This window comes from Schistocerca nitens, chromosome 7, assembly GCF_023898315.1.
Source record: "Schistocerca nitens isolate TAMUIC-IGC-003100 chromosome 7, iqSchNite1.1, whole genome shotgun sequence".
NCBI classification, from domain to species: Eukaryota; Metazoa; Arthropoda; class Insecta; order Orthoptera; family Acrididae; genus Schistocerca; species Schistocerca nitens.
This window is the reverse complement of record NC_064620.1, coordinates 328,317,789-328,342,585: the sequence shown is the minus strand read 5'-3', so window position 1 is coordinate 328,342,585 and position 24,797 is coordinate 328,317,789. Positions and strand designations below refer to the sequence as shown.

At 39.1% G+C, this 24,797-nt stretch overlaps 1 protein-coding gene across 3 annotated transcripts in view; it reads left to right on the top strand.

The window, feature by feature from the left end:
- Positions 1-24,797, top strand: part of LOC126194811 (mitogen-activated protein kinase 15-like) — a 196,133-nt gene that overhangs the window by 39,728 nt on the left and 131,608 nt on the right. For all 3 annotated transcript variants that reach the window (XM_049933127.1, XM_049933128.1, XM_049933126.1), the window contains one exon: positions 11,729-11,859. In XM_049933127.1, the coding sequence (XP_049789084.1) occupies positions 11,729-11,859 (131 nt within the window). The remainder of the gene's footprint in view (positions 1-11,728; positions 11,860-24,797) is intronic.

Genomic DNA, 24,797 nt, shown 5'->3' with positions numbered 1-24,797 from the left:
TCTGCCATAGGCCATGCATTGTGAACAGGTGCTCGATCATGTTGAAAGATGCCCTTGTCATCCCTGAATTGCTCTTCAACAGTGGGGAGCAAGTCCCCTCCATGCAAAACAGGTCCACACCATAACACCACCACCTCTGAATTTTACTGTTGGCACTACACTCGCTGGCAGATGACATTCACTGAGCATTTGCCATACCCACACCCTGCCATTGGATCCCATTTTGTGTACCATGATTCATCACTCCACACAGCATTTTTTCACTGTTCAATTGTCCAATGTTTATGCTCCTTATACAAAGAGAGGCATTGTCTGTCATTTACCAGGGTGATGTGTGGCTTACGAGCAGCCGCGCGATGACAAAATCCAAATTTTCTCACCTCCCGCCTAACTGTCGTAGTACTTGCAGTGGATCCTGATGCAGTTTGGAATTCCTGTGTGATAGTATTGATAGATGTCTGCCTATTAAACATTACGACCCTCTTCAACTGTCAGCGGGCTCTGTCAGTCAACAGATGATGTTGGCCTGTACACTTTTGTGCTGTGTGTGCCCCTTCATGTTTCCAATTCACTATCTCATTGCAAACAGTGGACGTAGGGACATTTAGGAGTGTGGAAATCTCACTTACAGACAAATGACACAAGTGAACCCAATCACCTAACCATGTTCGAAGTCTGAGTTCTGCAGAGCGCCCCATTCTGCTCTCTCACGATTTCTAATGACTACTGAGGTCACTGATATGGAGTACCTGGCAGTATGGGGCAACACAATGCACCTAATATGAAAAACAAATGTTTCTTAGGGGTGTCTGGATACTTTTAATCACATAGTGTACACCAGTTTCATGCAGTACAGCCTTGGGAACAAACCAGTAACCACCCGTTTGTCTTCCCAGATGTAGCCATCTGTTCATATGTGCTATTACGTAATGATACAGTATTCTGACCACTGCAACCCCCACATGAAGATCCTTATATAGTAATTAGTCGAGGCAACAACACTTTTAAGATTGGCGTCTATGGCATACCTACTATGATTGCACTTGACTTTCGTAAACCATCATTTTGAAGTTCACAGCCAATGGAAAAAGAATTGGCACCGAGAAACATGAAGAAGGGAGAGGTAGCAACTAAAGATCCTCCTCGATGGAAAGCTGCAGAGGAGCCTTGATGAAGATCAGATGCTGCCACACAGTGACATCAGCAGGCACTGCCACTCTGCATCTAGAAAACACACTGATCCAAAGGAGAAGCCCTCAGGTTTCAAGAAAGGTGTGATGATGTGCTCTGGATGATGTGTAAAATCTAACTAGAAGTATTGCTAACACAGAGGGGGGGGGCTATTGTGTAGCACTTACTGTAATGTTTTGAGGAGGCAGCAGTTTTTTTGAAATAACAGCTTTGTTTCTAATTTACATGATGAAATCTAGCTGAATGGCATTAAGCAGTATAGTGAGATTATTGTTAATACAGTATATTGTGAATTGTGGTTTATTAGTCTAATAAGATACATAATCAAAAGATTTGATTCAGGTACAGGAGACACGTCAAAAGTTTGGTAAAATTTGCCATAAACATAGAAAGCTGATGTTTACATACAGCATCATAATAATAACACAATTTTGTTTTATATACACAAAAGGCAGACATAATAATAATAATAATAATAATAATAATAATAACAATAATAAAAATAGTATCTAAAAATCTAATACTAAAGTACCCTAGCTCAAATTATCATGTCATCCTCCAAAACTTCTTCTATTGACTAGTAGCATTTCTTCCCCAGAATCTGATGTAGCGTTATTTTTAGGATCTCTGTCTTAACATTGCCCATTAATTTGTTATATATTGTCATCCTCATATACTGTGGCGCCCGCTCATATAATTTCAATTTGTGTGTGGGAAGCATAAATTATTTTAATTTCTTGTGTTGTATGTGTGGTTAAAATGATTTTCCTCAAATAATTTTTGCCTGCTTTGTAGGAAGATAATAATTTCATAAATGTATATGGAGAGTACAGTTAGGATTTGCAGTTGTAAATAATGGGCGACAATTTCTGTTTTCTGTGTGGTGCACATGTATCTGATAATTTTTTTTTCTGAAGTTTGAGTATATGAGATACTCCACTTGAACTGCCTCAGAAAATTATTCCATACCTAATGACAGATTCAAAATAACTATTGTATGCTATTTTTTTGTGTACTCATGTTGGTAGAATTTGCAAGTATCTGCACTGAAATGCAAAACTGCTTAGTTTATTTGATAAGGGGTCAATATGTGTGTTCCAGTTCAAGTTCTTGTTCACATTTAGCCCTAGGAATTTGATAGTGTCAACTTCTTCCATAAGTTGATTATTGCGTTGTATTTTAAGCTCTCCACATTTTGAGTGTTTGGTTTGGAAATGTTCCATATGGGTTTTTGCAATGCTCAGTTTCAACCCATTTAACTGGAACAAGTTTTTTAGGGTATCCAGTGTGCTCACAGTGAAGCTTGGATTTTTTTCTACATCACCATCTTCAATTAAAACAGAAGTATCTTCTGCAAACAGAACTGATGGGGAATTTATATTTGTGGATAAGTCATTTACATAGAATAGGAACAAAATTGGCCCCAAAATGGAGCCTTGAGGCACACCTTGTGATACAGTATTCCACTTCAAAAAATAATTCACCACATTTGAAGTGATAGTTACCCTGTGTTTTCTGTTCTGCAGGTAGGATGTAAGCCATTTGAGAGTATTGCCATTAATCCCATATTTATCTTATTTAGAGATAAAGAAAGCATGGTTTACAGAGTCGAAAGCTTTAGTAAGATCACAGAAAATACCAGCAACTTTACTCCTCTGGTCCAGTGCTTTTCATATCTTTTCAATAAAGTTATTTACTGCATCCAGGGTGTTTTTTCTTGGTTAGAACCCATATTGATTATTTATGATAATATCATTTTTTATAATAAAATTTTGTACCCGGTTTGCAGCTACTTTCTCAAACACTTTCGACAAGGTTGGAAAAATAGAAATAGGACGATAGTTTCCCATGACTTCCCTTGACCCTTTCTTGAACAGAGGTCTGACTTCAGCTCTGATATTTGAGCTGGTTTTACAATAAGGCTACCATTTACTTTAATCCTAGATATTTCATTTCTATTTATTCTAACAAATGGCTCTGAGCCCTATGGAACTTAACTTCTGAGGTCATGAGTCCCCTATTAATTCTAACACCTAACTCTGATTTGACAACAGGCCACTCTACCTTTGTTTTACTTTTATGTTGTGAAATGAACTTATTGTTTGTCATTTATTTGGCTGTTTTCACAACTTTTTCGAAGGTAGCTTTATAATGTCTAACATATTCAGTAAAATACCTGCTTTTTTTATATTCCAGTTCATTATGTAGTTACCTCTTTGTAGCACTAGAAATTTTTATACCCAGAGTTATCCATTTAACTTTACTAGTGATTTTACACATTACACATTAAGTTTCTCAAATTTTCTTGTCTCGACTCATTCCTCATCTGTGAAGGTTCTCCTTCTTGAACTATACAAACATTTAAAGAAATGTTGCAGTGCTGGTACAGTCTTGTCTCTGTTGTGTGTTACTGTGGTATCTGTTATCTGAACTGAGGAAATATGGTGTTGTAAGTTTACTTACTTGGTTACAGATTGATGTTGCTTGGCAGCATATACAGAATTGAAGCCTCATAATCTCAAATGCCTTTTGTAAGTAGTGATGCAATTCAGTGACAAATGCAACACAGTCAAGTTAAAATTTTCATGATTCAGTGTTTATTCAAATTAGGTAACTGCGGAAAACTTCACAAGCCAAGAGCACTAAAAAAGCATTTTATTGAATGACTGGTTTTGAGAAAGTTATGCTGTCATCATTGGCTCTTATGCTTTAAAAATCAGTTTATTGGATGACTGGTTTCAGCAGATATATGCTGTTATAATTGATCTTATGCTTTAGAATTTTTGTAAGCATAAGATCCAGTGCTGAGAGCATAGCTCTTTTAAAACTGGTCATCCAATAAAATGCTTCTTTTAGCGCTCTTGGCTTGTGAAGTTTTCTTCAGTTACCATAAATTGCAGATCATCTCCAGAGTGACCATGTCAGGTATATATATCAAATTAGATATTCTTGTTTGGAGTGTGACCAGTGTCTATCAATTTAAGGTTCTTTAAGTATTATTCCACTAATAAACTTAGCAGGAACCATTGTGCTAATTTTCATCCAAAACAATGTCACTGAGTAAGAAAGTAAAGCAAACTTACTTCTTAATGTTGGAAAAAACACCACCACTTGATGGTAGAATGTCTATACAGTCCCTTCGTGTTGTCATTACACAGTTCACTTGTGCGTAACACTGGTTTACAGCCCATTAATTTCATTTTGAACAGAATACTTATAATAGTTCATTAACAGAAGTTCAGTATTTATTGACAGTGAGCCTAATTGTCATTCAAGTCATAATCCATTGAAACAGTACAACACATTATCATCATCATCTGCACAAACATGTCCTATTGTTCATCATCTAATAGTTAATAAAACTCTAGCCATATGCAGTGTGAAATAAAAATTGCTGTACACAGTGAGTCACTGATTTATATTAATGCAAGCACCATGAACTTCTTCATGTGATTATACTTGTAAGTGCAGTTTCATCAATCTTTTAGATTGATGATAATGGTATGCAGACTTTTTATATAAGTGTGAACCAAATATAGGACTGGTACACAAACACATTATGCATAGACTTTATCATGTCAAATGCTAGCCGTGGACTTTTTAACATGTGAACGTTCATTGACACATTACCTCTGTGCTCCCAGGGCATGGACTTTGATCTGTGATACACTACACTACACAGCTGTGTACATTTGATTACAGAATGCAGACTTGTTATGAATAGGTCTTATTCTTCAAGTGTTTTGTGGCTGCAGATGGAAGATTTCTGGGAGGGGAACTTACAGACTGTAGGGATTGGGAGAAGGAGAGAGGTCTTTGATAAGTCCAGTATGGTTAAATTTGGGTGTTGAGGTGAAAGTGAAACTTCTATGGGATTGAGGTTTTTGTTATAACCTTTAATCACCAATAATTGCGTGGATATTCAAACACACTCACTTAGAAACAATAGCTGGTTACATGATAACAACTCAGTATCTCTTATTCGACTGCCGTGCCGTGACGTGCGGCCGGCGCCGTTCGTAGCTAGGTGGCGCTCCCGCACTCAGCCGAGTTGCGGAGCGCCTCTATCGCCGTTTGCGCCTACTGTCGTGGTGGCACTGTAAATGTTGTGGCACTGTCACAACAGTTTTTGATGGAAAGATTAACAACTATGTTTTCTATTTGTTAGTTTTCTGGATTTTGTGGAGTGCTGGAAGGTAGTTTTGGACGATGTGGCAAACTGGAACAAATGGGAAAGGTGAGCTAGGCATGGCATGGTTGCTATGAGGAGCTGATGAAGTGGTTTGCTGTGGGTAGGGTGTGTGTTGATTAGTAGTGGTGCTCTAAGACAGGATATCAACAGTGTGAGCAGTACCCGAAGGCTGCATCAGGAATGCTGTTCCAGGCGTTGGAGGGAAAGGGTTTAATTTTGGAGATGTGGTGTACATAATTAGGATTGTATAGTAACAGTATCTTGTGGAGAGAGCAGAGGTGTTTCTGGGATGCCTGTGCCAAGTAGATGTGTTTCTGCAGTGATGGGTTTGTGAGGGAAAGGGACTGGTGGAATCTGAAAAGTTAAAGGTCATTGTGAAGGAAGGGGGACATGTGCAAGAAATTGATAAACAAGACTATTATGTGGCTGTAAAGGGAAGTGGATAACAGAGCATGAGGTTGGGTGTGAAAAGAGCAGAAGGACTTGTGCTGAAGATAATAGGGTTTCTGTTAAAACCAGCTGTAAGAAAGAAAATGATGTGGTATGCTGTATTGTGTAAACTGTGTGGTTTTGGTTTTTTTCCTTACAGTAAATTTTAAGTGCAATATTAGAGCACTTAAACCATTAGCAAAATAATTTCTCCACTATATATTGTTTCTCTTTGTATATAATTTTAAATAAAAATTGTGAACACAACAATATGCTCTTTTGGTTTCTTCCTCAGGCAGTTTTAACAGAAATATCTGTGTATTAGGAAAGTTGAATTTATGGTTAATCAGCTTATGAACAAAATAGTACTCTGCAATATGAAATGCCTGAATATTCATGGATTAGTCATTGAAGTTACTATTCTCAGAAATCCAGCAGCTGGAGAGGTCTCTGTCATACACTGTATACCAGTATCTCTGCTGATTTACCCAATAAATTTAAGCGAATCAAGGTTTAGTTTGCAGTAGCAATAAAAAAATGCTCAGTGTTGGACATTCAAAAATGTTAGAACTGACTTATGGTCAGGGTATTTTTCACATGGCCAACCTCATGTTAGCCCCTCATCAGCTGGTAATTCAGAAAACCAGTTCATACTCGTACCACACTATAAAAATGTATATTGTTAAGTTTTGTTTTTTACGTTGTGTACAAAAAATTAATAAAGCTTAAAAACAAGAAAAACCAAAAGCAAAGGAGTCATTTTCATTGATAGTCTATATAATTTAGAATGTTTTGGAGTTCCATACCCTCAAAGTGGATGAAGTCACAATGGGGAGGTGAGTTTGGTGTCACAATTCCCAGTGATACCTCAGATTAGGATATTTATCCAATTCCCATACATATTTATCAATTGCAAGGCATTGCCAGGTTCACTAGTTGGATATAATATCAACACGTGCACTTTATGTACACTTTCCATTCACTCTGTTGTTTATGGAACTGCTTGTTATAAAGTAAAATAATTGTCAACACAAAGTTATAACATAAACAGATTTGATTTTCAAAATTTGATAGGGACAGAAGGAATAGTAAAGTACAAAGTTGAAGTTTCAAACTGGTTTGAGGCCCTAAGTGATATGGAAGAAAGCCTTGAAATGACCAGTGATGAATATTGGAACATTGTAAAAGAAGTCATCCTCAAAGCTGCAAATAATAAGCTGCAGAGAGCTAAGAAAGGCAGGAAGAAGTGGTTCAATGAAGAGTGTGAAGAAACTGAAGACAAGGTTATGAAACTACGCAAAAAATGATCGCAAACAAAAAAGAATCCAGAAATAGAACTTGCTCATTGGCAGGCTCAAATTCAGGCAGACGAAATTAACCAGAAGGAAAAGAAACAATTCCTAAAACAATAGGTTGAATCTATGCATGTATATCATCAAAATAACATCACCTGGAAAGTGTATGGTACAATCAACAAAATTAGAAAAGGTTTTAATTATAAAACCAAGATGATGAAGGATTTAAGTAGAAATATGATTATTGAACCCAGAACAAAATTAGTGACAAGCAAGGAGTATTTTGACAACCTACTGAATTGTTCTGATCCAGAAGCACCAATTACTAGTTCCAGCAACAGTCCCAACTGTGAGGAAATTCCAAAACCCACACATGAGGAGGTGGTAGAGCGTTTCAAATGCCTAAAAAATGGTAAAGCAACTGGCAGTGACAGCATCCCAGCTGAGATACTAAAATATGGAGGAGAAGGCATTGCACAGACATTTATTTCATCTTATACAGATAATCTGGAAAATGGAGAACATGAGGAATATCATTAGTCAATACAGGTTATAAGATCTTATGTTGTTTGTTGCTATGCTGCTTAAAACCATATGCAGAAAATACGGTATAATTGGGGATTATCTAAATGGTTTCCACAAAAACAGATCCACCACTGATAACATATTTGCAATCAAATCAATAAATGAAAAAGTTTGGAAATACAAACAAAAAATACATTATCTGTTCATCAATTTCATGAAAGCTTGTGACTCCATCTGTAGACAAAGCTTGTGGAAAGTAATGACTGAATTTGGTTCCCCAATTAAATTGTTAAATCCCTGTAAAGTATGCATGGATGAAAATACATGCAGGGTTTTACTAAATGGATTAAAGTCTGACCAGTTTAAAAATAAAACTGGGTTAAGACAAGGAGATGCTTTGTCCCCCCTTCTCTTCAATATAACTTTAGAAAGAGTTGTGAGGAAACTTAAACTGGTACCTGCTGGGATAGAAAGCAAAATGAACATGTTAGCATATGCAGGTGACGTAGTGTTCATTGGAAATAGCGAAATAGAGATTAAGCAATTATTTGTGAAGCTTGCAACAGAAGCATCAAGACTTGGCCTGAAAATAAATGACGAGAATACCAAATACATGATAGTTCTAAGATGTAGAGATCAATGGGATAATCAATCACATATAATTGTTGGTGAACACATATTCAAATGTGTTGAACAGTTCAAATTTCTGGGTCCAGTCATAGATGAACAAAATCAGAGACAGGTAGAAATAAAAGCAAGACTAAAAACTGCTAACCGACCCTAGTATGCAATACAAAATCTCTTGGGGTACAAACTGCTGACTAGGAAAACTAAAATAAAGTTATATAATACAGTCATCAGACCAGTTCTAATCTGTGCGGTAGAAATATGGAGCCTAAAAAAAACAGAATACCACCATTTACATGTCTTTGAGAATAAAGTTTATAAAAAAATCTTTGGTCCATATTATGACAATGAATCACAATGCTGGAAGATAAGACACAAAATAAAAATCCATGAGTTATCATAACAACCAATGATAGTAAACATAATAAATGTTAGAAGATTGCAATGGGCTGGACATCTGATGAGAATGAAAGAATATCAAATTGTGTTAAGAATATTCAGGGAGAAGCCATATGGCAAAAGACCAAGGGGGAGACCCAGGAGTACTTGGTGCAATGAAATTGATTGCATATGCACAAGATTGGGAATAAATAACTGGCAAGAGGCAGCAAAAGACAGGAGCATCTGGAGGAATCATGTGAGATTGGCACAGGAGCTTGGAGTCCCTTAGAGGCCTACTACTACTACTACTACTACTACTACTACTATTACCATACCAAAATTGAGTTCCGTGTACAAAACTGGTTAATAGGTATTTTAGTAAACTTTAATATCATAGTAATCATTTGGATTTTGCTTATGGTTGCTATTGTCATTTTCAACTTTGTGCTAAAACTTCACGATAATGGGGATGTGATAGTGTACGAAATCAGTTAATGAAGAGGAATGTGATACAGCAACCTGACAACAGCACATTAGCTCCTTGTAGGTACCCAGCCTGCAGTATGTCACTGTACTCTGTGAGAGGATGAATTACCTTCCCTGCTGTGGCACTCTTGAACTGTTAGGTATTTTGTATCATGTCTAAGCATGCAGTGATTATTGCTATGCCTCAAGATTTGACACTTCCTTGACAAGAAACTGACATGATAAGGACATACAAAAACTGCTCTGGTGTATACAGAATTTCATCTATTGAAATTACGATTCGCTGGAGAAATGGGAGAAATTTCAAGCTTCAGAGTTGTAGAATTATTGAAAATAAACACTCATTTCTTGTTTTAAAAAGTTAGGAGGCTTTAGTTTTGGGATGAGCCTTGTAATATCTTCCCAATTTTCATCCCATTTGATGATCTCTTATACAGGGTGAGCAAATGAAAGTGACCTGGATGAGTGGATTCAATTGGATGTTAATGTATGCATATAATCACACATCATGTGTATGCCCACCATGTGATCCACAATGGTTCAGAGATATTGCGGGCTGTGTCAGTGTGAGCGGAGTAGTGCAAAGGGGACTATGGTACTCACAGTGGAGCAGCAGGTGTTGGTTGTGGAAAGTTACATGATAACAAAGCCCTGGAAATGGTGTGGTCAGTTGTTTGCTGAGAAGTTTAATGGTGTGAGAGTGTGCCAGCAAAGAGTGCCATGCAGTGGCATCAGACAAGATATGTTTTAAATAACTCAAAAAACATTCTGAAATGTGCCTGCACACCAGAAAATGTGGCTGCCAATCACCAGAAAATACTTCAGAGACCTACCAAATGAACCCGGTGCCAGTCGCAGGAGACCAGCATATCATGTCAATCATGTGGACGAATACTCCACTTGGACCTGCATCAGTATCCCTACCAAGTGTCTGTTGTTCATGCATTAAAATCAGCAGTTGACCCCCAGTGCCTCCAGTTTTGTGAGTGGCTGTTCACTGAGAGAACAATGAATAGCTTGGATATGGATCTGTTCTTTTTGTCTGATGAAGCCTGGTTTCACCTGAGTGGTTACATCAACTCATAGAATCGAAGGTTCTGGGTGGCAGAGAATCTGCATAACTTCCACAGAGCGCCATTGCATGATCAGAAAGTTGGTGTTTAGTGTGCAGAGTCTGAACGCCACATTATTGGTCACATCTTCTTTCATCTGAATTTGGTGTGTTGCATAGCCATTGTTTAGAAAACATTTATGGCAGCATTAATGGAAGAGGAAAAGACCTTCAGTTACTTCCAACAGAACGGAACAACTGCACATACAGCCGGACGAACCTTGGAGCACATTTACATGATCTTTGCAACTGACAGAGTTGTTAGCCGTGGTCAGTCTTCTCTGATCTGTCAGTGTGCAATTATTTCATGTGGGGAGCCCTCAAGTCTAATGCATAACACCACAACCCTCATAGTTTTCAAGAACTGCAGCAGAGCATTTTGGATGAGATTGCAGCAATTCCAGCAGTACAGCTTTGATCTGTCTTCAGCAAGTTGCTGACCAGTTGCCAAAAGTGCCTAGAGATGAATGGTGGTCATGTCCCACATCTGCTATAGTCAGGTTACTGTATTTCCTTTCCTCTTCTGTGTTTCTTTGTATTCTGGAACTCTGTTCTCTGGGCCACTTTTATTTGTCCCACCCTGTATAATGGGAACTATCTTATAAATTTCTGTATTTGTTTGGCTATCTTCGTTATTTTTTCCCACAACTCTTTTATCAGAAATTCTGGAACGCTCCATGCACCACAATTTTGAAAACAGCTTGTCAGAGAGACAAATTTATATTGAAATATTATTCCAGTTAAATGAAATAATCAGAGACAGACTCATCTCTTTGATCTATGCTGACACTGAGTAACATACTGTATTTGTCTATATGAACCAGTGGATTTTATTACCCATAGCATTAGGGAATATCTTGACAAATTGGTATTATGCTCCAGACTAGGATATGGACTGCAACCATAAACAGTTTTGGACTATGGTTTTACCAACAGACCTGCACACGGATGCAATTTTCATTTCATACCTTGTGAGAATTTCAGGGACCTTTACTTATTCTGAACATCTCTGCTTCCCACACCACTCTCTGCGTAGTGTAAAAAAAAGTGAACAACAAGGTCTAAGGTTAAACTAAAAACCTAATGTTTTTGTTATTAAAAAGTCAGTCAGTGGCTTTAGAGACCTTTGTATTTGTTAACCTGTTACTACATGATAAAACATACTGCAGGTAATTTGCTGTCATGGGGGAAAAAAAAACCACCTGTCTCAGTAGCTGAATCTTGTACCCCCAATGTCACATAATGGAATTCACAGCATTTGCTAATGAAATGATACCCTTTTTCTTCTCCCCTCTGTTATTAAGTAATTGTTGTTTGCGGATGATATATTTTCCTGATGTTGTGCACTAAGAAAATATTATGATGGTAGAAGAATATGTAAATAGGATTAAATATAAACCTCATGAGGAAAACAAGCATAGCAATAAATAGCCTATATTGCCCTTTCCTAAATGGGTGGTATCTACATGTTGTTTACGTATTAAATTTCAGATACAGATTTGCACAATGTTATCAAAAGAGGAAATATACTCAAAGATGTTCACAAGAGATACATCATGTACCAGCTGCTAAAAGCCACAAAGTACATTCATTCTGGCAATGTCATTCACAGAGATCAGAAGGTATGTAGAAGCTTTCCGTAGTGCTAATAACGGCATGTTTCAAAATTAACTTAATATCATACAAAGTAATGTAGAAGTGTACTTATTTACATAACAAAGATAAGTGAAAAATTTCAAGATCTTACCTGAGACTTCTGAGAATTTGAGTATGCTCTCCAAAGCAGTAGCTGTAATAAATTTATGCTTCTCAATACCTTTTGTTGGCTGTATACCAGATGGCACTTATGTGTGTTGTGAACATTTCTCAATTTTTGATGGTTTTCTTACAATACAGTTAACTATCTGCAAGTTTTTAAATGGATGACTGGAAGGAACAAGTCATCTGCATTAAATTTTACTTCAAGCTAGAGAAAACAGTAGCCAAAAATCATTAAAAGCTAAAGAAGTTTTTGGTAAAAATAATCTGATTGGTTTGGTCATTTTAAAGCAGACTGGGTGTTTGTGGATGATAACAGATATTTAAGTCAGCTATCATATAATCATTTAGATGGCCACGAAAATATATAATGTCATCTGTAAAGACAGAAGCAGACAATGATGTGATTTTACTGGACTGTCAGCTAAGATATTTGAATCCATTGTAATGTACAAAGACATGATATGAAATGAAGCTGAATGTTCAAGTTCACTTCATCAGACACTGGAGGAGTTCTTCCATTTTTGAAACCAAATTAACCACACTGTGCACCAGTATTTTATCTGGGAATCTGATTTCCTGTTCATTCTTTTTTCATTCATTTTTACGTGTTTCAAAATAACTTATTTGAATCTGTTACCTTACTCTTTCTTCTCACCAACTTCAACAAACTTTTACAGTTCAACAAGATTATTAAATTGTGCTTGTTGGCATTAACAGTTAGTAAAAACTGGTATCCTTATCACTGTGGGGCCATGCCCAATAGCCAGGCAAATCCAGCCAGTGGTGGAAGACATTTTGTAGGTTTCCAAGCCAAGTGGGTCACCTAAAGAAAAGTTCCCAAGCATTGTGTGGATTTTGTAGTATGTTTCCAATCCTTTTGGGTATTTAGCAGGGACTTCCAACCATTATGGGTGGATATCTTTTATGGCTCTAAAGTTGAAACACTGGAAAAAAAAAAAAGGAAACAGTATTGAGTGTTGCAGTGGTTTATATTTTTTGTCAGGTTTTGTAATGATTCTATGTGGGAAACCATACTGCTGATGCAATGATGTTGCAAAAACTATTGGTATAAATGTAATAATGTGCAGATCAGGGATTCAATGTGGGTGCTTTATAACTGGCTAGTGAGACAATTTCGAAGGGCCTGTAGGGTGCATGAAATGCAGTGTGTTATTTTCCCCAAATGAGATTTCCCGAGTATTAACACCCTGCCAGCTGTCATCATACATGTGCAAGATAGTGTCCTGATTACAGTGTTTGAACTAAAAATTGTGGGGATCATCAATTGGTTCTTATATTTTGGCAACCAAACTATCAGTTTGATAAGTCACTGCTGCAAAATACTAACACGAATTCTTTACAGACGAATGGAAAAACTAGTAGAAGCCGACCTCGGGGAAGATTGGTTTGGATTCCACAAAAATATTGGAATACGTGAGGCAATACTGAACCTACGACTTATCTTAGAAGCTAGATTAAGGAAAGGCAAAACTACATTTCTAGCATTTGTAAACTTAGAGAAAGCTTTTGACAATGTTGGCTGGAATACTCTCTTTCAAATTCTGAAGGTGGCAGGGCTAAAATACAGGGAGCGAAAGGCTATTTACAATTTGTACAGAAACCAGATGGCAGTTATAAGAGTTGAGGGACATGAAAGGGAAGCAGTGGTTGGGAAGGGAGTGAGACAGGGTTGTAGCCTCTCCTCGATGTTATTCAATCTGTATATTGAGCAAGCAGTGAAGGAAAGGTATTAAAATCCATGGAGAAGAAATAAAAACTTTGAGGTTCGCTGATGACATTGTAATTCTGTCAGAGACAGCAAAGGACTTGGAGGAGCAGTTGAACAGAATGCACAGTGTCTTGAAAGGGGGATATAAGAAGAGCATCAACAAAAGCAAAACGAGGTAATGGAATGTAGTCGAATTAAGTCGGGTGATGCTGAGGGAATTAGATTAGGAAATGACACACTTAAAGTAGTAAATACTAACAAAGAGATATAGGGGCTGGCCAGTACTTTCCTCAGCTCAGTACAGCCGATAGATACACATAAAACAGAACTGAAAATTTAAGTTCCTAGCTTTCGGAACAAATGTTCCTTCATCGGGGTGGAGAGAGGGGAAAGAAAGGGAAGAAGCGAAAGGAGATTCAGTTACTCACAACCCAGGTTATGAAGCAACAGGGAAAGGAAAATAGGGAGGGTAGCAAGGATGGAGGCATGGTTGTCAGAAGGAAGCCAAAGATATTCTACTGTAATGATTTTCCGGAGCAATACATTCCTCCCCGTCCAACAACAACGTTCCTACCCCCAGACCACACAGAAGCATCCCCCTTGTCACCCAATATTTTACTCCGCCAGGGATATGACTTTCTCAAGTCAACCCCTGAAATGAGATCATCCCTTGACAAAATTCTCCCCACACCACCCAGAGTTGCCTTTCGTCGCCCCCCTAACCTCCGTAACATCCTTGTTAAACCCTACAATATTCCCAGACTACCTTCTCTACCCAGCAGTTCCTACCCCTGTAACCGACCCCGCTGCAAAACCTGCCCCATGCATCCCCCCCACAACCACCTACTCCAGCCCCGCTACTGGCAAAACATACACAATTCAAGGCAGGGCTACGTGTGAAACTACACATGTCATTTATCAACTGACATGCCTGCACTGCACAGCCTTTTACATCGGCATGACAACAACTAAACTGGCTGAGCGCATGAACGGACACAGACGAACTGTCCGCCTAGGAGATGCCCAATACCCAGTAGCGGAGCATGCCCTCCAGCATAATTCTAGGGACCTAGGAACCTGCTACACCGTACGTGCCATTTGGCTTCTCCCACCCAATACCAGTCCCTCTGAACTGCGGAGATGGGAACTTGCACTCCAACACATCCTTTCATCCTGCCATCCCCCTGGACTGAACCTATGTTAAACAACCTCACTCCCATTCACTCTTCAGTCTTCTCCTCTTTCCCTTTCCTCTTTAGCCATTCACGCATCTTTTCATCCTACATAGTTGTGTTTATCTTTATACTATATATCTCTTTACTTCTGTATGCATCCTCTTTGGTTTGAAGCTGGCACAGTACTTACAGTAGAATATCTTTGGCTTCCCTCTGACAACCATGCCTCCATCCTTGCTACCCTCCCTATTTTCCTTTCCATGTTGCTTCATAACCTGGGTTGTGAGTAACTGAATCTCCTTTCCCTTCTTCCCTTTCTTTCCCCTCTCTCCTCCCCGATGAAGGAACATTTGTTCCAAAAGCTAGGAACTTAAATTTTCAGTTCTGTTTTATGTGTATCTATCGGCTGTACTGAGCTGAGGTAAGTACTGGCCAGCCCCTCTATCTCTTTGTTAGTATTTGTTTCACATCTTTATATGAGATTTTCCATTAATCACTTAAAGTAGTAAGTGAGTTTTGCTATTTGGGGAGCAAAATAACTGATGATGGTTGAAGTAGAGAGGATATAAAATGTAGACTGGCAATGGCAAGGAAAGCCTTTCTGAGGAAGAGAAATTTGTTAACATCGAGTATAGATTTAAGTGTCAGGAAGTTGTTTCTGAAAGTATTTGTATGGACTGTAGCCATGCATGGAAGTGAAACATGGACAATAAATAGTTTATACAAGAAGAGAATAGAAGCTTTTGAAATGTGGTGCTACAGAAGAATGCTGAAGATTAGATGGGTAGATCACATAACTAATGAGGAGGTACTGAATAGGATTGGGGAGAAGAGAAGTTAGTGGCACAACTTGACTAGAAGAAGGGATTGGTTGGTAGGACATATTCTGAGGCATCAAGGGATCACCAATTTAGTATTGGAGGGCAGTGTGGAGGGTAAAAATCGTAGAGGGAGACCAAGAGATGAATACACCAAGCAGATTCAGAAGGATGTAGGTTACAGTAGGTACTGGGAGATGATGAGGCTTGCACAGGATAGAGTAGCATGGAGAGCTGCATCAAACCAGTCTCAGGACTGAAGACCACAACAACAACAACATTTTGGCAACAAGTGACAAGAAGTCAGGAAGGCATGAACTGAAACTGTATTGTATCATAGGCTGTTGCTAATTATACATGCTGATGACATTGTAATTCTGTCAGAGACAGCAAAGGACTTGGAAGAGCAGTTGAACGGAATGGACAGTGTCTTGAAAGGAGTATATACGATGAACATCAACAAAAGCAAAACGAGGATAATGGAATGTAGTCGAATTAAGTCGGGTGATGCTGAGGGAATTAGATTAGGAAATGACACACTTAAAGTAGTAAGGGAGTTTTGCTATTTGGGGAGCAAAATAACTGATGATGGTTGAAGTAGAGAGGATATCAAACGTAGACTGGCAATGGCAAGAAAAGCCTTTCTGAGGAAGAGAAATTTGTTAACATCGAGTATAGATTTAAGTGTCAGGAAGTTGTTTCTGAAAGTATTTGTATGGACTGTAGCCATGCATGGAAGTGAAACATGGACAATAAATAGTTTATACAAGAAGAGAATAGAAGCTTTTGAAATGTGGTGCTACAGAAGAATGCTGAAGATTAGATGGGTAGATCACATAACTAATGAGGAGGTACTGAATAGGATTGGGGAGAAGAGAAGTTAGTGGCACAACTTGACTAGAAGAAGGGATTGGTTGGTAGGACATATTCTGAGGCATCAAGGGATCACCAATTTAGTATTGGAGGGCAGTGTGGAGGGTAAAAATCGTAGAGGGAGACCAAGAGATGAATACACCAAGCAGATTCAGAAGGATGTAGGTTACAGTAGGTACTGGGAGATGATGAGGCTTGCACAGGATAGAGTAGCATGGAGAGCTGCATCAAACCAGTCTCAGGACTGAAGACCACAACAACAACAACATTTTGGCAACAAGTGACAAGAAGTCAGGAAGGCATGAACTGAAACTGTATTGTATCATAGGCTGTTGCTAATTATACATGCTGATGACATTGTAATTCTGTCAGAGACAGCAAAGGACTTGGAAGAGCAGTTGAACGGAATGGACAGTGTCTTGAAAGGAGTATATACGATGAACATCAACAAAAGCAAAACGAGGATAATGGAATGTAGTCGAATTAAGTCGGGTGATGCTGAGGGAATTAGATTAGGAAATGACACACTTAAAGTAGTAAGGGAGTTTTGCTATTTGGGGAGCAAAATAACTGATGATGGTTGAAGTAGAGAGGATATCAAACGTAGACTGGCAATGGCAAGAAAAGCCTTTCTGAGGAAGAGAAATTTGTTAACATCGAGTATAGATTTAAGTGTCAGGAAGTTGTTTCTGAAAGTATTTGTATGGACTGTAGCCATGCATGGAAGTGAAACATGGACAATAAATAGTTTATACAAGAAGAGAATAGAAGCTTTTGAAATGTGGTGCTACAGAAGAATGCTGAAGATTAGATGGGTAGATCACATAACTAATGAGGAGGTACTGAATAGGATTGGGGAGAAGAGAAGTTAGTGGCACAACTTGACTAGAAGAAGGGATTGGTTGGTAGGACATGTTCTGAGGCATCAAGCGATCACCAATTTAGTATTGGAGGGCAGTGTGGAGGGTAAAAATCGTAGAGGGAGACCAAGAGATGAATACACCAAGCAGATTCAGAAGGATGTAGGTTACAGTAGGTACTGGGAGATGAAGAGGCTTGCACAGGATAGAGTAGCATGGAGAGCTGCATCAAACCAGTCTCAGGACTGAAGACCACAACAACAACAACATTTTGGCAACAAGTGACAAGAAGTCAGGAAGGCGTGAACTGAAACTGTATTGTATCATAAGCTGTTGCTAATTATACATAAACTTTTGCACCGTATTTGCTTGTTTTCAGTAACATAGCAAGGTCCCTGATGTTCATTGCATTTCAATTTTTTCTTTTATTTTTTTCTGAGTTAATTGGAACAAATAAATGATTTTCTCACATTTGAGCCACTCTTGAAATCCAAGGAAACCTTATTTCCTGATGAGATGTGGGTCAGTCGTAACAAAAGTGAATTCAATTCATTTAAAGTTTTACTCAAAGAAAGTGTACAAAACCATAGCTTAAAGATATGGTTTTCTTTTGAGTGCTGTATGCTAACTCATGCAGCCAGTCATTTTACAGTGCTTCCAGTTTCATCAAATGCAGGTTTCCCATGACTTATTCCAAAAAGTCCCACTCAGCATTTACACCAAAGTCTTTGGGGAGATAGCACAGATTGGTGAAATTCTTGAAATATTTTTATCGAGCTGTATGTCACTTTTTGCTTCAGTAAATCAACAAGTTTTGTCAGAAAGACGTGATATGAAACTGTATTGTTGCTTAGACTGTTGCTAATTTTACAGAAACTTAAGCACTGTATTTGCTCATTTTCAGTAACATAGACAACATTACAATGTGGAGTAGCTTGACTGTTTTACCAGTGAAAACCTTGGACTTCATCCTAGACAAAACAGATCTATTCTGTGCACAGTCTTGAGATGCTTAGTTTAGTTTTTTTTAAATGTGTGGCTGGTCATGAAGAGTTTTTTAATGCCATCTGAGTGACAAACTGATCTGCTGTCCGTTGCTTAGTTTCATGTTTTGGCGAGATGTGTAAACAAACATGGAGTGGGCCTCTGAGGAACCAACAGTGCCACAACATTTTGACTTGACTTCACAGAATTTAGAAAAGCCAATGTCCTTAGTGTTCTCATTTCCATACATAATGAACATCCCTTTCAGATTGCTTATCAAACATTTTTTTTGTTTCTAAACTAGTATTCCCTAAATTTGACAGAAACACAGTGTTTCATGTGAGGGCAAAGCAACCTCTACTCATTATCATGAAAGAATCAAATAGTTTCTTTACTCCATCTGAAAGAATTTTCCTCTGCTTTTCCCCTAGTGCTGATACTGCTCCTTTTCTCTTTTCAGCTTTATATCTGTTTTAACAATTCTGCAGGAGACAGAAAATTCTTCCAATATTTAATGGTTCTCACAAATAGAAGTGTTCAATTTTTCTTTAAAGTGTGAAACAGCTGAGTTTAATCGGGACAGTCTGTGCATTCTATTTTGTGTGAAACTACTGCCTGCTGTACCTTATTAGGGTTGAAGCCACTGCAACATGCCACTTGACTGATTTTAATCTTTGTACCTGATTAACTTTGCATCTGATGAAGTCTTTTAACATCACATTTATTGATCTTCTGAATTTTAAAAGGAGAAGCTCCAAGGGAACTCAGACTGCTGTTATATTTTTCACCTGCACCTGCACATCTTAATCAGAGGATACTGTAACAGAAATCAATCTGTTGGAGATGTGGAACATAGCCTCATGAAAGGACATCCCATCCCATGATTTGCCTAACTAGAACACTGTATTAAAAGAGGTGGTAGGAATTTGGTTGTGCACCACTAACGTGTAACAGAAACAGTGGTTCTAATCTTAGTGGTGCCTGGAACTGGGCAGCAGAATGGAATATTCACAAAGAATCAACATTATAAACTTGATTTCAAATGGAAGTAATGGTACTGTGGGCACTCTCTGTTCTACTTCAGTCCCATAAGTCTGCCCTGGGGAGGTAAGCGGAGAGTCACTCACTTTCACACAATTTGTGCACAAAAATCTCACTGCTGGGAGATGTCACTCAACCAATGGTAAGTCTAACAAAAATACTTCAGAAGAGATGCACATTGGTCCCAGCAGTCAGTCAGCTCATGAAGAAGGAGATAGTGAACATCTCTGCAAGATCAAGCAAAGGGAATATCCAGGCTGCAGTACCATACTACTAATGAAAATGAAGCAGAGTGGCTATTCTGGAAAGCCTGGAATTCTTTGGGAATTACATTTTGCCTGGAAATATCAGGGAATTTCAGGAATCTCATAAAATTTCTGGAAATTCTGTGTTTTTAACCTAGCATTGAAGTTTAATTTTATTGACTGGAATAAATCACAGATTTTAAAACACTTAATATTTCAAAGAGTGTTAATTATTTGAATGTTATTCCATGTAAATTATTGATGTTTAAAAACTGCAGTTAGTATGGCTCAGCTGAGAGGAAAGAAAAGCCATTAGTGTGATGGTATATCCCCCCTGCTCACCATTAATTTATCAGGAGCTTATTGACATGATCTTCATCTTCACATCTGGAATTCTCAGGGAGGGTTTCATTCTTTTCTTTCTTTCTTTTTTTCCAAGTTTGAGTAGCCACCATGTGAAGTGTAGGTGGGTGAGCCAAAGACAGTGTGTGAGGCTTTCATAGAACAACTTAGTAAGTCATGCTGGGACAAAATGAAAGATTGGACACCAGCAACAAACTCAGCTAAAATGAGTAGTTCATTTTTCCTGAGGAGTGTTACAGAATTTGATGTCCTAAAGTGTACAGAAATGATTTAATAAAACTATTAACCCTTTTAATAAAAAGTTCAGGTGGCCAAAGTACTTTTCCTGGAATTTTTGATCAAATGTAATTTTTCTTCTGTAAATCACAGTCATCTCCTTGTAGTTTTCCACCACTGGCAGGATCTGCTTGGAATGTAAAGATCTCCACCTTCTTTGGTTTTCCCACCACTTCTCTGTTACTGCTCTTCTGTAAATATAACATAATAAGTAGGTCACAAAATGGATTTTAAAAAAGGTGATTCACAATAACAGCAATAGCAAAATTTTCTCATGTAGTTTTGAACAGGAAGGATAAAGGAAACAAAGTCAGTGAGACTTGTCTAGATTTGAATGAGAGCTTTAATTCCGTGATTCATTCAATATTCGTATGGATGATTCCATGTCAAAATGGACTAAGAGCCCCACTCTGATTTGTTCAGAGTCTGTGTGCAGGTTTGATAAATGACTGAAGGAATGTATACAGAGTTCTTGCCCACAAATTTTAATACTTTGTCATCAGGAGCCTCTTAAGTGAGAGGTGACAAAATGTCTTGGGGACATGTCAAAAATTTATGTGAATGTCTGTGATAAAGCCCCAAAGCTTGGAAAGTCTGCATTGTTCACATTTTGTAAGTTTTATGCCATTTGACTCACCAATTTTACTCTGAGTGACACTCAAAGTTTTCACTGAATTTTCTCATGACAAATTTTCTCCCAAGTTTAAGTGTCTTGTAACTTGATTTTGGAAGCTCTCCTTTTGTGACCTAGTAGTTTCTGTAACAAGTAGCTTGTTTTTAAACTTGCTTTTCCAACAATTTTGGGATTATAATTTTTTGAAGTACATATAGCTGGAACTGACAAAAAAGAGAGAGTATCAACTATCAGTGTTTGCATTTTCGCCCATGAAGGTCTACAGTTACACTATTTCACATCATTACATTCTAGAAAAGCAGTAGTAAAAGCATGGGGAATTCAGTATGTTGTGAATGAAAAATGGAACATGAGATATAGTTTTAATTTTTCAACATTTTAGAACTGTATTACACAAGGAAGAAAGGTAAAAAATTTAAGCAAATTCAGTTTTTGTACAGGGTAACAATTATTGAACTATATGACATAAAGTTCTCATAATTTGTGAATGGTTTGTGTTACGATGTTCAAACTGCATGGTTGGCCATCAGGCATAATGGGAATTAGTATGTGCTGTATGGTTTGGTTTATCTGTGATGCCCACTTTGATTCGGACGGGTTTGTCAATAAGCAAAATTGGTGCATTTGGGGGACTGAGAATCCTCATTTCATGATCAAGAAGTCTCTTCACCCTCAACGGATGATAGCGTGGTGTGCAGTGTCCAGTATTGGAATAATTGATGTGATATTCCTTGATGGCACAGTGACTGCCGAATGGTACGCGAAGGTTTTGGAAGATGATTTGATCCCCATTATCCAAGGTGACCCTGATTTCGACAATATGTGGTTCATGCAAGATGGAGCTCAACCCCATCGAAGCAGGAGACTGTTTGATGTCCTGGTGGAGCATTTAGGGGACTGCATTCTGGCTCTTGAGTACCCAGAGGCTACTGGCATGGACCTCGATAGGCCATCATATTCTCTGGATCTGAACACTTGTGACCCCTTTTTGTGAGGCTGTATTAAAGACGAGGTGTACCGCAATAATCTCAAAACCACTGCTGACCTGAAAACAGCCATTCAGGAAGTCATCAACAGCATTGATGTTCTGTCATTTCAATGGGTCATGCAAAGTTTAACTATTCATCTGTGCCACATCATCACCAATAATGGCATGCATATGAAACATGTAATAATCTAAATCTGAAGATCTGTAGTGATGTCTAAATGTTGAATAAAGTGTGTGCATGCTGTAGTTTGTAACTAATTTATGTTTTTCTTCATATAGTTCAATAATTTTCATCCTGTATATGAGATGTTTTCAAAATCTGATGGCTTCAGCAAGTGAAGAACACTTTGCAAAGTGTACTTTTCACTAAACAAAAGGATGGTCAGTGGTGACTGTACAGTTTGCCTTGATCACATTTTGATGACAAAATTCGAATCTCAGCAAAGATCACACTGTAATATTTTTTTTTCACCTCATGATGCAAACAACATCATCCAAAATATAGCATGTCTGGCTCCTCCTTTCCATCAGCCTGACAGAGCCACATATAGTTTCTGACAGTTTCCTTTATGACATCTGGCTGGCTCACTTCCCTGACCTGCTGTGGGACCTTCACCTTTTCTAACGTCACTGACATCATTATTGGAGTGGACTTCATTGGGCACTACCACTTGCTTCCTGACGTTGCCGGCCAATGCCTCTTTGACAGCAACACTGGGAGAGTAACAAAGTGCACCACTCATTTCACTATTCTCTTCCATGTGAAGCAGATAATGTAGTCCGGCCGTTATGCTGACCTGGTGGTGCAATTTCGTGCTCCCACATGTCCTCCAAGTGAACTTGAGGAGATCCACTGTTTAATGTCCACTGTGTCAACCTCATCCCTGGGCCACCCATCTCCTGCCAGCCATGAGCCCTACCACCACACAAACTCAAAATTTCCAAGTCCTAGTTTAACAACCTGCTTGCCACCAGCATGCTGTGTCCTTTGAAGAGCCTGTGGGTTTGCTCCATTCATCTTTCCAAGAAGAAGGGTGGCTCTTGGGACCTGTGTGGGGATTACCAGAAACTAAACACCCCTACCATCCCTGACTGGTACCCAGTGCCAATCCTAATCAGCTACAACTACATGCGGGCAGGTGCTACAATTTTCAACACAACTGACTGCACCAAGGCTTTCACCCAGATTCCAACTGCATCTGAAGATGCTTACACAGCATGTTAAACTACTACTGCTGCCATATGAGGAATGCCACTGCTATGTAGGGAGCCACTCACTGCTACCCTTCACAGTACAAAGACAAAGGGCATCAGCTGGTGCTGTGATGCCACAAATTATCGATAGTTACATTTTATCTTTGATTAGTTTTCTCTCTGCTACTATGTGTAAGCTAGACCACGCCCACTTTCCTCGGTATTTAGGCCGCTCTCCGACGCCCGACTCATCAGTCGGCAGGACTCACCAGGACCAGCCATTCCCCTGAGGATGTCCAACGTAGTATTGGACGAAACGTTGGGAATAGAAGAATTCCATGGACCATGGCCATATAACCTGGAAGAATTATCAACAACAGTACCATCCGGTCGTGAAAGCCTTCATTGCATGAAATGGAAAACAGTTTCTCTGCCACCAAGCTTGACTTGATGGATGCTAACCTGGTAGCTGTCACCCATCCCACTGCCCAGTTTGCCATTTTGATTTTGGTTGACGCCAGCCAGATGGCCATGCGCACTGTCCTGTAGCATTATGCTGGTGACATCTGGCAGCAGCTTGTTTTGTTCTCCAGCAAACTCGCTGCTGCTCAATAGCACTGGAACACATATGACAGACAGCTCCTTGAAATCTATGAGGCAGTAAAATACTTCTGGTTGTTTGTGAAGGCCCTTCACTTCATGATCTTCATCGACCACACGTCTGTAATGTTTACCCTCACTAAAGACTTTGACCAGTGCTCCCCATGTCAATTCCAGCAGCTGTTGTTTATCTCTAAATTTACTACTGACAATTGTTATGTTTCTGTATGTGACACTGTTGTAGCCAACAGCCTCAGCTACCCCTGCATCATCCATCACCTCTTCCCTGGAGTACGAGGCACTTAGCGCCACCCAGGAGCACAACTCAGAACTCACCTGCCTACTCCTAGATGCTGTTTCCGGACTCTGGTTTCAGTGCAAGTCATCTTGTGGCTAAAACAACAGTATCGTGTGTGACATATCCACTGGCTCACCATGCCCATTGCTGCCTGCTGCTTTTTGCAAGGCTGCATTTGACCAGTTGCACAACCTGGCACAACATGGCATGTGCACATCCGCTGCTCTGGTGATGCATTGTTTTGTGGGGCCAGGTATTCAGAGCGACTGCAGGACCTGGTCGTACACCTGCCTCACCTGTGAGTGTGCCATGGTTGAACACCACATACATGCCCCCGTCACCACATACATGCCGCCATTGCCACATACTTGCCCCTGTCCCCACCTTCCTAGATGTTAGGCATCACTTCGCCTACATTCACCTTCCTCTGATGACTGCTGCTGCCTCCTCACCATGGTGGAGAGGTTTACTCTATGGACTGAGGTAATGACAATACTTGCTGCCTTTGTCTCCACATGGATTCCCATTTTGGCTGCTTGTGCCACATCACTATGCACTAGGGACGCCAATTCACATCTGCTCTTTTTTGCACACTGACAGACCTATGTGGGGCTGATCTGCACCTGACATTGCACTACCATCCAGCTGCAATAGCACGGTGGAAAGAGTTCACCATACCTTGAAGGCTGCCCTCACCAACCACAACAAAACATACCACTGC